The 16000-nt window shown below is 39.9% G+C and overlaps 1 protein-coding gene across 1 annotated transcript in view; it reads left to right on the top strand.

The window, feature by feature from the left end:
- LOC129562364 (fibrous sheath-interacting protein 1) overlaps positions 1–14433 on the top strand; it is an 88075-nt gene extending 73642 nt beyond the window's left edge. Inside the window, exons 10-12 of the mRNA XM_088839810.1 lie at positions 9661–9801; positions 10684–11390; positions 13060–14433. Of these exons, the coding sequence (XP_088695936.1) occupies positions 9661–9801; positions 10684–10713 (171 nt within the window). The 3' untranslated portion in view covers positions 10714–11390; positions 13060–14433. The remainder of the gene's footprint in view (positions 1–9660; positions 9802–10683; positions 11391–13059) is intronic.
- The last annotated feature ends 1567 nt before the right edge of the window (positions 14434–16000 follow it).

Below are 16000 nucleotides of genomic sequence, written 5' to 3' on the forward strand. Positions count from 1 at the left end.
GTCACTTCAGTCGTGTCCGACTCTGTGTGACCCCATAGACGGAAGCCCACCAGTCTCCCCCATCCCCGGGATTCTCCAGGCAAGAACACTGGAGTGGGTTGCCATTTCCTTCTCCAATGTGTGAAAGTGAAAAGTGAAAGTGAAGTTGCTCAGTCGTGTCCGACCCTTAGCGACCCCATGGACTTCAGCCTACCAGGCTCCTCCATCCATGGGATTTTCTAGGCAAGAGTACTGGAGTGGCTTGCCATTGCCTTCTCTGTAACTGTGGTACAAGACATCATAGGCAAGAACAGTAGAAGGCTGTGAGCTGAGTGCTTTGCTGGTTCAGAGGAGAGAGAGAAAGCACATCTGTAAGGAATATCAGGAAAGTTCATTTCAAGTGAGGGATAGGAGGAGGAAGAGAAACCAGTGAGTGAGGCAGAGGAGGTCAGAGTCCCTGGGGAAGGCCACATCGCATAGCGTGAGGTTGAAAACTGGTGAAAATGGGTGAACTCATATGAAAAGTCCAGATTTCTAGTTTCTTTGGAAAAATTAGAAAATCTGGCAACATTAGGCTTGAAGCCTTGACTGACAAAGTATAGGACTGAACTGAGTAGCAACTGCTGCTTTCCATGAAGCACGAGTTCTCCAGTTTGCTGCACCATCCATCATGCCATATTGCGTTGCCTATGAAACATGGGCCTACTTCTTGCATTTAAGTCACTTGCCCAGCCCCTGCCCAGGCCATCAAAACGTCTTTGAATGCCTGTTATTTCATGAGAGATGACGTGGTGGTGGAAGTTGAGTATCCAGATTAGTATGTGGCTCTACCTCCAACCTTAAAGCAGCTCGTAGGATACTAGAGGATAGGACATATAAACATAGACCAGTTTGTGCAGCGGGCTGGCCATTCAGTGAAAGCAGTACCACAATATGGGAACTTATCTTATGAGAAGTATGGAAAACATATGCTGGGGGAGCACAGGGAAAGGAAAGTTTGATGAAGGAGTGGTATTTTAATATTTTAAAAATTCATTTGAAAGTTTTAAAATTTTGATCAAGAAAATAGCTTCCCAAACAAGTTGAAACATGCAGGGTTTCTGACTTACCTGACTGTGGCAAAATAAGATGCTAAACTGGTAGGCACATAAGCCCAGGATGAATCAATAATTTGAAGGGCTCCAGAGAGATGACTCTGAGATTAAGGAAGTATTGGTTGTTGTGAAAGGGGCAGATGAGGAATCTCTTCCTTATGAGTTTGCTGATTACAATGTTCTCATGTAGGTGCCCTTGCTGTTAGCTTCGTGGAGATATTTTAAAAGCAGCATTTGGCTTTCACATGTCTGATTTCTTTAGTGTAAAACAAAGCTTGTGGTCACTTTCAGAAGAAAGAATGGCTGCTGTTGCTGTAATGTGAGTAATATCATGTGGTTGCAGTTTTACATCTGCTTTTTATTTTCATTCATCATAGCAAAAGAGAACTAATTGAAGCAATTTTTTTCCTTAGGATCTGTGGTTTAACTGTGCATACCTTTTTGTATCCATCCCCTAACCTCCAACAAATCGGTTCTTTCTTTCCACGTACTGTAAATCCCACCATAAAATTGAGTGATGTTCTATAATTTTAGTTACTGTATTTCTTATTTGCAGCTGTGTTACATTCCAGCTTTCTCCAGAAATATCCAAGCTATAGGCGTTATGTAAGCACTCAGTTTAAGTCCTTAGCAACTGGATTCAATAATAAATTCTATTCAGTTTGGCTCTTGTAAAGAAGTGTAATTTATTCATCTCTCATGCAATCAGTCTTACTAAATCTAGTATTCCAGTTCATCATTAGATTTTGTTTTTCTGGTTGGGAGAGTGTTCAGAAATGGCTCTCATTGACATATGAGGAATTTCTTTGTTCTTAAGTCAGCTAGTTTAATTGACTATAAAGGTTCTCCTCAACTCGATTTATTTTCTTGTTCTTAAACTGTTGATTCAGTTGTGTATGATTTTGATAAGACAAACAAGTATTAACAAACATTTGATTGAGGAAAATTGTAGCTGTATTTACCTCTTCTATTGCCAAGAAAATTTTGACCAGAAATTAACTGTTTTTTGATCTCTTTCTGTTTGAATGTTAGCTGACCTTGAGGAAATATAAAACATGGTTTGATGTGTAATCTTAAAAGATGTCTTATTATTGAGTTCAGGAATTTGCAGAGTTCCAATAATGGCCAAGCTGTTCACTTGACCTCAAATTACTTATTATGCTGATTGAGGTCAGGAACTGAGGAGTTTTTTAATGTATGTTAGTCACAAGCACAGAAATCTTATTAACCATCTGTTCATTTAAAAAAAATATAGAAGTATGCCATGAAAGCATGGGTTTCTGGATTGAGGAATAAACAGGAAGTTAATTCAGACATCCTTGCCTCTGATGCTAACCTGGCAAACATGTGCATGTGCAAGCTTAGTCATTCAGACTCTTTGTGACCCCCATGGACCATAGCCTGCTAGGCTTCTCTTGGTCCCTCCTCCAGGGGATCTTCCTGACCCACGGATCGAACCCGCATATCTTGTGTCTCCTGTATTGGCAGGCAGATTCTTTACCACTGTGCCACCTGACAAACATTCCCAATTAAATCTGTGGGATTCTTGCTACCTGTGTTTTACAGATTATTTTGAAGTTTATATTTGTATTTCTTGGTTTTTCTATGCTAAACCTCTTGTATAGTCAAGATTTCTTTCATTTCATGGAAGTATTTCAAAATGATAAAAGCAATCTGGCTAAAAGATTTTTTTCTTTAGTTTTAGTACTGCCAGGCAAAAGATCCATCTGATGACAGGAAATAGCAGTAGCCTGTGGAAAAGCATACCATTAGCTTGAAAACACAGGGCAAGATGGCTTTGTTTAGGCAGGTTTGTATTTTTCTGGCCCTTAACTCAATGCCTTATTTTCATATCAGATAACTTATGAAGGCGTGAGTAATTTCCTCTGTATTTAGCTTTTAGAAATGGGTTTACTTAGCTTCAAAGACCCTTGTTGGCTCAGTCAACATCACAGATATTTTTCTAAGAATGAACTTAGAATCCCTTGGCAATCAATTAGTCAAATTGGCAAATATCTTGACCTCATGATCTGTTTTATTCTCGTGGCTCCTTCGATGTCCTGTGCATAATATAGAGAGCTTTTATGGAATTGAATTTTACTTTAAGTGAATAAAGGCATTTCTGTATGACTCAAGAAATAGAGAAACAATATGCATGGCCAGAAAATCTGCTAAAAACTTTCACCCAGAGGAAATCAAGATCTTTCTGATGATCAGGAAAACAGACGGTACTGATTGGCACTTGGATGTGACAACAGAACCTCTCCTGGCACCACAGAGCTTCTTGAATATACCAGTATGTAATCTTTGCCAGAACAAATGATTACCTTTTCTTGGCCTCTGCTTTCATCACATGCTGTCCTTCAAATATTTGTACTATATGGTTATGCTATCAAAGACTGAGGAAAGATATTATATATCCTTGGCTTTAATTGTGGTGAATTGCATACTCAGCTTTCAGAACTGGAAGAAACTTTCTCAGAAGAAGTTGAGACCAAGAAAGAAAGAGTGACTTGCAGAACTCGGCTAAAATCTAACCTTGAGACCGTATCTTTTGGTACAGAGAGTCACGTTGTTAAAGCAGAATGAAGATAGGCTTGGTAATGTTTTGTTTTCTTAAAAATAAAAAATAATTTTTTATGCATATGAAATCAGTATAGGTTTACTGTAGAAAATTCAGGAAATACAGAAGCGTCTAAGAAAAATAAAATCAAGATTTTTACCTTACCTTACCATTTACCATCAAGTTAAATTTCCTTCCAGTCTGTTTCTCTACAAGTGTGTGCACATACATACACAGATTTCTGGGCAAGAAACAGAAATTGACCCAGGTTGGATTTTGAAGATAACGAAATGAAGGAACTATTTATAGATTTAAAGAAAGGAGCCAATAAGGGATGCTGGGATACTTAAGGACTAACACCAGGGACTAGGGGAAAAAAAATTGTAATGGAACTTGGGGAGGCTAGAGTTGTGGTAGAAGAATCTGCCATCCAAAATTGTAATCATAATGGGCTTGAGCAGAGGATTAACCAACTCCTCCCTCTCCAGCATGACAATTTGAGCTGTTTCTGTGACAATCTGATGAAAGTTGGAATGTCAACAATGATAGGAGGCAACTTTGCTTATGCTAAAAATGACCTCTGGATTGGAAGAATTATGGAGACCTGAAGGGGAAGCCATAAATGCAGAGATTCTTGTGGCTGGGAATGTCCCTTGCTGAGACCCAGATAATGTACCTATGGAGTCATTTCAACAGATGAAGCTTTTATTGGATATAAAATATTTAAGCCAGGGTGGCTTTCTTGCCCCTTGTACCTATATTGTTATGATGTGGACTGCAGCAAAACCCCCCATTGACCAGGGATGCCTGACACTGTGTTTCCTGTCCTATAGCCTTTTGAGTTGGGGGTTCCCAGGTGGCTCAGTGTAAAGAATCTGGCTGCCAATGCAGGAGACCCTGGATTCGTGGATTCAATTCCTGGGTTGGAAAGATTCCCTGGAGGAACAAATGGCAACCTACTCCAGTATTCTTCCCTGGAGAATCTCATGGACAGAGGAGCTTGGTGGGCTATAGTCCATAGGGTTGAAAAGAGTTGGACATGACTAAGCAACTGAGCACGCATGCACTCATTTTTCTGAATTGACTGGCTCCAAGTGTGGCCTGTTTGTTTTTGACCATGAATATTCAGTTGACTCTAAGAAAATCCCCTTAATGGGCATGTCAAGGATATATTGCTGCCCAAATCATAGTGGCAAAGCAGGGAGCGGAAGGTGAGAATACCCCAAACTCTTTTTCTTGCTGCCCTCGAACCTTCTAACACTCCTTCCCAACATTGACTAAACCTAACCACAAGACAGAGGTCAGGGAGAAAGAGGGAGTGTCCCAGCTTGCATCAAATGTTCATTATAGTTTATCATTCTGGTCTTATTAGTAGGCATTTGGCTAAGTGCATGAAGCTGCTCTGAATATTCATGTTCAAAGTTTGAGTCATCATTTTCATTTCTCTTAGATGGAGACACAGGAGTGGAATTGTTGAGTCATAGGATTAGACAATTTAATTTTTTAAGAAACTGTCAAGCAGGTCTTAAAATGTTTGTGTCATTATATACTGATACCAACGCTTGCTCCATGCCTCTCCAATGTTTAATTTTAACAAACTTTTTCTTTTGTCCTATTCTAGTGGCTATGTTGAGGACTTAATGATGTTGAGGACTTTTTCATGTGCTTATTTGTCATTTATGTTATCTTTTTTATGAAGTATATCCAAGTCATTTTAAAACTAGATTATAAAAAAATTATTGATTCTTGTTTTTATTGAATTGTATGAATTCCTTGTATATATTGGATGGAAATCCTGTGTCATATTTTTCTCTCAGCCTGTGGTTTGTCTATTTTCTTAGTGGTGGCTTTGGATAAGTAAAGTTTAAAAATATTGATGAAATCTGCTTTACAATTTTTTTTTCTGTTTTTCTTTTTTAGCCTATCCAGTGATTTTTAGAAAATCACAGTTGTAGATTTTTAAAAAATAATGTTCTTTAAAAGATATTTTTTCTATTTAAAAATGTAGACTTTTGGATAGCAGCCATCCTGACTGGTGTGAAATGGTACCTCATTGTGGTTTTAATTTGCATTTCTCTGATTATGAGGGATGTTGAGCATCTTTTCATGTGTTTGTTAGCCATCTTTATGTCTTCTTTAGAGAAATGTCTGTTTAGTTCTTTGGCCCGTTTTTTGATTGGGTCTTTTATTTTTCTGGAATTGAGCTTCAGGAGTTGCTTGTATATTTTTGAGATTAATCCTTTATCAGTTGCTTCATTTGCTATTACTTTCTCCCATTCTGAAGGCTGTCTTTTCACCTTGCTTATAGTTTCCTTTGCTGTGAAGAAGCTTTTAATTTTAATTAGGTCCCATTTGTTTATTTTTGCTTTTATTTTTTCTTTTTGCAGCTTGAGGCAGTTGTAAAATAACTTAATGTAGCTTTTTACAACTGTGTATTTTATAGTATTTTTTCATTTGGTGAAATTTTAACTGTTAATGTTTTTGGCATTGTGCTTTGTACCATTTATTAAATAAAAATTAAAAAAAAATGAAATCCAGTTTGGGTGTTTTTCAGGTCATTATATTCTATAGACTGACTATGTACACACCAAATCCATATGTTGAAATCTAATCCCCAGTGTGATTGAATCTTGAAGGGAGGCCTTTGGGAGTAATTTGGTCATGGGGTGGAGCCCCCATGAATAGGGTTAGTGCCCTTGTAAAAGAGACCCAAAGAGCTTCTGTGTCGCTTTTATTATGTGAGGACATAGCCAGAAGATGGCCATTTAGGAAGTAGGAAGCAGGCCTTCTCTAGATATGAAATCTGCCAGCACCTTGATCTTAGACTTCCACACCTCCAGAACTGTCAGAAATACATGTCTGTTGTTTATAAGCCACCCCATCTGTGGTATTCTGTAATAGCAGCTCAAACAGATGGAGACATTGTGTATCTTAACTTCAAAGTGGGCCATAAAATGCTGGATGCCTAGAGCTGCAGGGAGACCTTGGTACCAGCTATTACAAATTCCTCCTTAACATTAGGTTTCCTTCTTAAAGATCTTGTCGCTTGTAATTTACTCAGTGGATGCTTCTAGAACTACCAGAAACGAGTTCCCTTTGGGGGAAATAAGATGTAAGAGAGTCACTTCTTGAAATTGAGATACTCTTTTAATAGTCTCTTCATTAGAGCTTTATGCAATATGAATTTCGTTAAAACATCGGTGTGATCAGAGTTCTGAGAACTAAAATTACAGTCTATTGGCAGTGCTGATCCAGCTTCAGGTTTGTGTTGGGTACAGGGACACAGGGTGGGGACCAGTCACGATCCCTGTCTGGGCAGGGACAAGGTAGTGAGTGCAGTGAGGGAACATGTGGCATGACTGGGAAAGAAATTGCCCTTACTGGGTGTGTCAGGAGTTATTTTTTAGAGAAATATGTTTGTGCTGAGCTCAGAAAAGTAGGAGTCTCTGTGAGGAGTTGGAAGGAAGAGGCATGGAGAGTGGAGAACTAGCAGTAATATCCCTGAAGTTTTGAGTCCGAGACCCAAGCAACAAGAGATGAGCCTAAAGAGCCATGAAGGAGTGAGGACTTTGTCCTTTAAGTCAGTAGTTCTCAAATTTTTGAGCAGTTCTTTCTTCAGGTGTCCCTAGTTCTTATCTATTGAGTCAGTGTCTCCAGGGTGGAGCCTGAGCCTTTGAATATTTTCACGGGCTCTGGAGGTGACACTGAAGCACACTGGAGTCTGAAAACTACGAGTTCAAGTGAATGATGAGGAGGCAGTGGGAAAGAGAGAAAGGCCTTGATGAAAAAGGCATTGAAAAAGGTATTAAAAGTGAAATGGTGACCAACTCTGAGGAATGAGAATGTGGGTAGATTCTGCCTAAGGCAACTTAAAAAATGTCACTTTTGCCCGTTAACCTCATGACAATACAGAGTAGGAAATCTATGGGAGAAATGTAGGAAGTTTAGTTATAGATACGAGACCAGATTTCTGTCAAGAAATATCCATTTTAATTACCCAGAAATAATACTAACTTTGGGAGAATATGATTCTGTCAATTCAATTATTGCTGATAGTACTGAAGCCTAATGAGATACTTCCATTACATAATGTTTATGGATGGAGGAGCCTGGTAAGCTGCAGTCCGTGGGGTCGCTAAGGGTCGGACACGACTGAGCGACTTCACTTTCACTTTTCACTTTCACACATTGGAGAAGGAAATGGCAACCCACTCCAGTGTTCTTGCCTGGAGAATCCCAGGGACGGGGGAGCCTGGTGGGCTTCCGTCTATGGGGTCACACAGAGTCGGACACGACTGAAGTGACTTAGCAGCAGCAGCAGCATTCTTTTCAAAGGACACATTCATCCTGTATTTGTTAGTTATTAAGATTTATGCATGCATGTGATGTATTGTGAGGACTTTGGGGCTAGATCTTAAAGTTATTATCATTTTGCATATGATGAAATTAAAGCTCAGAGAGGTTCTTTGATTCCCCTAAGGCCATCTCACACACTGAAATCATAATCACAGAAAACTAGTCAATCTGATCACATGGACCACAGCCGAATGTGGTCCACTGGAGAAGGGAATGGCAAACCACTCCAGTATACTTGCCTTGAGAACCCCATGAACAGTATCAAAAGGCAAAATAATAGGATAATGAATGAAGAATTCCCCGGGTCGGTAGGTACCCAGTATGCTACAGGTGAAACTGTGGAAAATTCTGAAAGAAATGGGAATACCAGACCACCTGACCTGCCTCTTGAGAAACCTGTATGCAGGTCAGGAAGCAACAGTCAGAACTGTACATGGAACAACAGACTGGTTCCAAATAGGAAAAGGAGTATGTCAAGGTTGTGTATTGTCACCCTGATTATTTAACTTATATGCAGAGTACATCATGAGGAACGCTGGGCTGGAAGAAGCACGAGCTGGAATCAAGATTGCTGGGAGAAATATCAATAACCTCAGATATGCAGATAACACCACCCTTATGGCAGAAAGTGAAGAGGAACTCAAAAGCCTCTTGATGAAAGTGAAAGAGGAGAGTGAAAAGGTTGGCTTGAAGCTCAACTTTCAGAAAATGAAGATCGTGGCATCTGGTCCCATCACTTCATGAGAAATAGATGGGGTAACAGTGGAAACAGTGTCAGACTTTATATTTTTGGGCTCCAAAATCACTGCGGATGCTGATTGCAGCCATGAAATTAAAAGACTCTTACTCCTTGGAAGGAAAGTTATGACCAACCTAGATAGTATATTAAAAAGCAGAGACATTACTTTGCCAACCAAGGTCCGTCTAGTCAAGGCTATGGTTTTTCCAGTGGTCCTGTATGGATGTGAGAGTTGGACTGTGAAGAAAGCTGATCGCCGAAGAATTGATGCTTTTGAACTGTGGTGCTGGAGAAGACTCTTGAGAGTCCCTTGGACTGCAAGGAGATCCAACCAGTCCATTCTAGAGGAGGTCAATCCTGGGTGTTCATTGGAAGGACTGATGCTAAAGCTGAAACTCCAATACTTTGGCCACCTCATGCGATGAGCTGACTCACTAGAAGAGAGTCTGATGCTGGGAAGGATTGGGGGCAGGAGGAGAAGGGGACGACAGAGAATGAGGTAGCTGGATGGCATCACCGACTTGATGGACATGAGTCTGAGTGAACTCTGGGATTTGGTGACGGACAGGGAGGCCTGGTGTGCTGTGATTCATGGGGTCGCAAAGAGTCGGACACCACTGAGCGACTGAACTGAACTGAACTGAACTGAAGGCCATCTCAGTCAGGAAACAGGAAAAGCCAGAGTTCAAAACTTCTAACTTTGAGAAGCCCAATTCTCTTCTCATTGTTGCACAACCACCTCTTGTTTTATGTACAATTGGACCTTTCCCCCGCAAATAGGAAGACATTAGAGAATTATTTCTAAGTATTATTTTGAAGAGAAGGAATATTGTATGACAAGCAAAGCCAACCTTCAGGGCTCAGTTACTCTGGAAAAATGTGTGATGGTACAGTTTCAGCCTGTGTATGTTTTTTTTTTTTTTAATTAGAAACCTGACCTTAATGGTGATGATAGAAATACAGAAGTAACTCCAGGAGAAAAGGTTCTTCAAAACACCAAAGAACAACGGGATCAGCAGAATCGGTTGAGAGAGATAGATGAAAAGCTAAGAAAGATGAAGGAAAATGTGGTAAATCTTTTTTTATTTAAAGTAATCATTTGATTGTATTAAAAAGTCCCAATTTCCTTTGACTAATTTATGACTGTTTTTATGTGTTACATCGGTCAGGAAAACATGGGGATTTGTCAGTAAGGATTTGAATAAAAGCTAAAAGTATAATTCATAGAACTTAAACTAGTGTTATAATTAATTAATGTGTCAAAATAAACCTGTGAAGTATTATCTGAAGTCAGAATAATGATCCATATGCTTATATTCTTAAGAGACATAATTGTTCTTTTTTTGTGTGGAAAAATTTGGTAGTTATTCTGTATAAGATCATCTTTATATACTGAACTTAAAGCTTAAATACTCCCACTTATGGTTCATAAAAATATTAATCGTTAATATTCAGTTTAGTTCAATCTCTCATTCGTGTCTGACTCTTTGTGACCCCATGGACTGCAGCACACCAGTCTTCCCTGTCCATCACCAACTCCTGGAATTTACTCAAGCTCATGTCCATTGAGTTGGTGATGCAATCCAACCATCTCATCCTCTGTTGTCCCCTTCTCCTCCTGCCTTCAATCTTGCCCATCATCAGGGTCTTTTCCAATGAGTCAGTTCTTCACATCAGATGGCCAAAATATTGGAGTTTCAGCTTCAGCATCAGTCCTTCCAATGAATATTCAGGGCTGATTTCCTTTAGAATGGACTGGTTGGATCTCCTTGCTGTCCAAGGGACTCTCAAGAGTCTTTTCCAACATGACAGTTCAAAACCATCAATTTTTCGGTGCTCAACTTTACAGTCCAACTCTCACATCCATACATGACTACTGGAAAAACCATAGTTTTGACTAGATGGACCTTTGTTGACAAAGTAATGTCTCTGCTTTTTAATACGCTGTCTAGGTTTGTCATAAGGAGCCAAGTGTCTTTTAATTTCAAGGCTGCAATCACCATCTGCAGTGACTTTGGAGCCCCCCGGAATAAAGTCTGACACTGTTTGCATTGTTTCCCCATCTATTTGCCATGAAGTGATGGGACCGGATGCATGATTTTAGTTAATATTAATACTCATTATTATTAATACATCCTAAATCCATCTTGAGTCTATTTCATGTTTTAATTGCTTGCCATTTAAAGATGCATTTTTGCTGATGAGAGAAAACTCTTAAATCAACTTAATTTTAAGACTGTTAGAAATGCTGTATAGTATTGTGATTTTTCCAGCTACCTATTGGATGTTTCTGAATTTTGGCTGCATGTTTAATTTTGGTTTTTAACCTAAAATGAATCATGGCAAGGCTGAACTTATGATTCTACCTATGTTGTCTCCCAGGGCTGGTCAATCATAATTGTCAGAAGTATTTACTTTGTTTCTTACTAAATCCTACTATCTTGAGTGAACTTCAGGCCTCTTTAAGTGTTAACCAGTACTTCTATTTGTGGCTCTGTCTTACCACTGTTCCTTTTTTGTTTTTGAAAATCTTTTTTTTGTCCCTACTTGTATCATCCTTCTCTCAGCATCGTTACCTCCTGTCTAACCTCTTATAATCTTGTCACTTTCTTCTCTCAGTATTCCATTTCTTAAGCTGTTCCATGAGAATCAGTATCAGGTAAGTGACTGATTAGATTCTGCTCTCCTCAGAGCTCTTAAGACTGTCCACCAATCCTGACCAAGGTTCTTCACCCTTCACGGTCCTGTCCAGCTGAACTGCTCTTCCTATTTTCCGCCATGGACAGTAGCACTGGCTCAGACTTAAAGGGTATCTGCTGCTGCTGCTGCTAAGTCACTTCAGTTGTGTCCAACTCTGTGCGACCCCATAGATGTCAGCCCACCAGGCTCCCCTGCCCCTGGGACTCTCCAGGCAAGAACACTGGAGTGGGTTGCCATTTCCTTCTCCAATGTGTGAAAATGAAAAGTGAAAGTGAAGTCGCTCAGTTGTGTCCGACCCTTAGCGACCCCATGGACTGCAGCCCACCAGCCTCCTCCATCCATGGGATTTTCAGGCAAGAGTACTGGAGTGGCTTGCCATTGCCTTCTCTGAGATACATGCTACTATATATAAAATATATAAACAGCAAAGACATATTATATAGCACAAGGAACTATCTTCAATATTGTGTGATAGTATGTGATGGAAAAGAATCTGAAAAAGTATATGTCTTATCTGAATCACTTTGCTGTACATCTGAAACTGACGCAACGTTGTAAATCAAATATACTTCAGTGAAATAAAAAGATGGCTGGATGAGGATGGTATAGGTCAGCTTCTCCAGCACAAGTAAGCGGCTTGTGTTTGGTGAGTATGTGAAGGTGCTGTGCTTTGGGCTCTTTTTCACATGTAGGGGAAGATTTGTGCTGAGCCATTCACCTCTCATCTAGTTGATTCTCATTGGCTTTGGCCATGATCTGTCAGGCAAACTACTTGTGTGGAGATAATTTGAGATGATGGAAGCAGGAGGAAATGGAACTAGCCATATTCATAGAATAGGCAGCAAATGCCAGAAGTACCCTCTCCATCATTCTTCCTATGGTACCCTCTGGTACCTTTCATCCCTGACTTTGCCATCTAGCTCTGAGAGTCCCTTTCCCTTGTTTTGGTGCTCTGTAGGCTTCTCTGCCCACACTGCCTGCTAACCCCACTTTGCTTTACATTACCTACCTGGGTTATAGTCACGTTACGTAAGCTTCTATACATGGGATATAGTGGTTAAAAGCCAGACTACTTGGGTTTGAATCTCAACTCTGTACTTACTATCTGTGTGACCCTGGACAGGTCTCTTGACCTCTCAGTGCTTCTGTTCCTAGATGTGTGAGATGGGGATCATTGTAATTAATACCTACCTCATAGGCTTATCGGAGAAGGCAATGGCAAACCACTCCAGGTCTATTGCCTAGAAAATCCCATGGATGGAGGAGCCTGGTAGGCTGCAGTCCGTGGGGTCGCTAAGGGTCGGACACGACTGAGCGACTTCACTTTCACTTTCACACATTGGAGAAGGAAATGGCAACCCACTCCAGGGTTCTTGCCTGGATAATCCCAGGGATGGGGGAGCCTGGTGGGCTTCCGTCTATGGGGTCACACAGAGTCGGACACGACTGAAGTGACTTAACAGCAGCAGTAGCAGCATAGGCTGATATGAAGATTAAATTAGTTAACACACGTAAAGTGCTTCAAACAGGGTCTGATACATTTCAAGTGCTATATAAATGTTGTTATTATTATTGTTATTATTAACATTATTAATATGGCATTTACATAAGTTTGTTTCTATGATAAGGATGGGGCAGATATAGTATAGAGGATGAAATTGAAGACGGAGAGAGAAGCCTTGGAGAAGAATCAAGATACCCTTTTCCCGACTTAGGATGAAAGCAGGGAAGGATGGTCTAGAAGGGGAGGTTCAGAGATGAAGAGAAGGTGAGAGTGGTCGTGCCTGAATGTTCTCTGTAAATTAGAGTTCAAACCATATGGTCAGAATAAGAGGTAGAGTGGGTATAGGGCCTTGAAGTAGGGTAGGAAAGGATGGGAATAGACCTTGTGAGGTTGAGAAGGAAGCAGTAGTGAATAATGATGACTGCCCAGCTGAGATTGGAAGCCCTAGCTATGAAATGGTGCCTGCTAGTAAGACTTGGAGTCTTCTCCGACAGCCCTCTGTAGTCCACCAGAAATGGGGAAAATGAGTTGTTAATTGAGCAGGGTTGAGGAGAGGTTAGGTGATTGCATTGGAAGATCAAGGAGGCAAAGGGAATTGGAGGTACTATGAGACCATAACTGAAATTTTAAAAAAAGAAACATGGGACTTCCTTGGTAGTCTAGTGGTTAGGACTTCACCTTCCAATGCAGGGGGTATAGGTTCAGACCCTGGTTGGGGAGCTAAGCTCCCATATGCCTCAAGGCCAAAAAAACCAAAACATGGGACAGAAGCAATATTGTAACACATTGAATAAAAACTTTAAAAATAAATATATATATATTTACATATATAATATATACACACACACATACATGCATACCATGGATAGCAGCTGGCACCCCTTTGCCCTTCTTCAACTGGGTTTCAATAAGTTATCTATACTGTAAGAGAAGCCTATACTGCCATCAAAAGAATGAGGTAGAGCTATATATCTTGGAAAGATGTCTGTGATACCATACTACGGAAAAAGAGCCTGTTGCATAAGACAATGATGAGTATTATTCCATTTTTATAAACAAAGCCATGGAAAAATCCTTGAATGATATATATCAAATGCTTAAGAGTGTTTTTTCTTTTAGTGTGGATGGGATAGATGGGGAGGTAAAAAAGGAAATTCACTTTCTATAATGTAAGCTATTGAGAGGGAAAAGTGTGTTGGGTTTCTGAGTGATTTTTATATTATTTCTCATACTTTTATGTTCTAACTTATATGCTTATTGCAATCATAAATAGAATTAATGTTTAAAAATATGAAATGCATTTATGCATATGAAAGATTGCTACTTACTGTCCCTCAATAGGTGGTGTTTATACGTTTGGAAAAATAGAATGGGCCATCACAAGTAATAATGTTCAGCTTCACTAGTGATTAAAGTTCCTATTCAGGCAATCATTAGGCACTATTTACATTTATCAGACCAGCAAAAACAATGGTAGATGTGATATGATCACATTACTGTGGAGAGGTGTGGAGGTGGGTACAGTAATATTTGAACGTCATTGGTGTGAACGTCATTGCTGAACGTCATCGCTCAGTCATGCAGTTGTGTCCAACTCTTTGGCACCCCATGGATTGTAGCCCACCAGTTTCCTCTGTCCATGGAATTTTCCAGGCAAGAATACTGGAGTGGGTTGCCATTTCCTACTCAAGGGGATTTTCCCTACCCAGGGACTGAACTCACATCTCTTGTCTCTTATGTCTCCTGCATTGGCAGGTAGGTTTTTTTTTTTTTTTTTTTACCAATGGTGCCATCTGGGAAGCCCTTGAACTTCATAAGTAGTTTTTTAAATTGGTTGCCTTTACTTTTGGAAAGCAATTGTTCAATTGTTATAGCAACAACTATTATACTTTTTATATTTTTGACCTGTATAATTCTAAAGAATGTTTTAGAAATATTAAACTTTGGTACATATACACAATGGAGTATTTTTCAGCCATCAAAAAGAATGCATTTGAATCAGTTCTAATGAGGTGGATGAAATTGGAGCCTATTATACAGAGTGAAGTAAGCCAGAAAGAAAAACATCAATACAGTATACTAATGCATATATATGGAATTTAGAAAGATGGTAACCTTAACCCTGTATGCTGCTGCTGCTGCTAAGTCACTTCAGTCGTGTCCGACTCTGTGTGACCCCATAGACGGAAGTCCACCAGGCTTCCCCGTCCCTGGGATTCTCCAGGCAAGAACACTGGAGTGGGTTGCCATTTCCTTCTCCAGTGTGTGAAAGTGAAAAGTGAAAGTGAAGTCGCTCAGTCGTGTCCGACCCTTAGCGACCCCACGGACTGCAGCCTACCAGGCTCCTCTGTCCATGGGATTTTCTAGGCAAGAGTACTGGAGTGGCTTGCCATTGCCTTCTCCGATACGAGACTGCAAAAGAGACATAGGTATATAGAACAGTCTTTGGGACTCTGTGGGAGAGGGTGAAGGTGGGATGACTTGGGAGAATGGCATTGTAGCATGTATATTATCATATGTGAAATGAATCACCAGTCCAGGTTCGACGCAGGATACAGGATGCTTGGGGCTGGTGCACGGGGATGACCTGGAGAGAGGATATGGGGAAGAGGGAGGTGGGAGGGGGGTTCAAGAAAGGGAACACATGTACACCCGGGGCAGATTCTTGTTAATGTATGGCAAAACCAACCAATATATTAATGTAAGGTAATTTGCCTCCAATAAAATAAAAAAAAAATTTAAAAAAAATTAAAAAAAAAAATTTCTCAAGAAATAACGCCCAAACCAAACCAAACAAGAAATAACTTAAATGCTCTCAAATAGAATGTTAAAGCATTTATACAACCTTAACCCATTTAATACTATCATGGGACTAATAAAATAACAAGTATGTGGATTTTGTCAGTAAAGGACTTTTGATTGGAAATGAGTGCTATAAAACATAAAAATTCTAGGGACTTCCCTGATGGTCCAGTGGTTAAGACTGCACTTCCAATGTTCAGAGTTTTAAAGATCCCACATGCTGCATAGCACAGTCAAAAATTAAATAAATAAATAAAAGGAGG

The sequence above is a fragment of the Moschus berezovskii genome, chromosome 9 (assembly GCF_049115385.1).
Source record: "Moschus berezovskii isolate FMDL1 chromosome 9, NW_MosBer_1.0, whole genome shotgun sequence".
NCBI lineage: Eukaryota > Metazoa > Chordata > Mammalia > Artiodactyla > Moschidae > Moschus > Moschus berezovskii.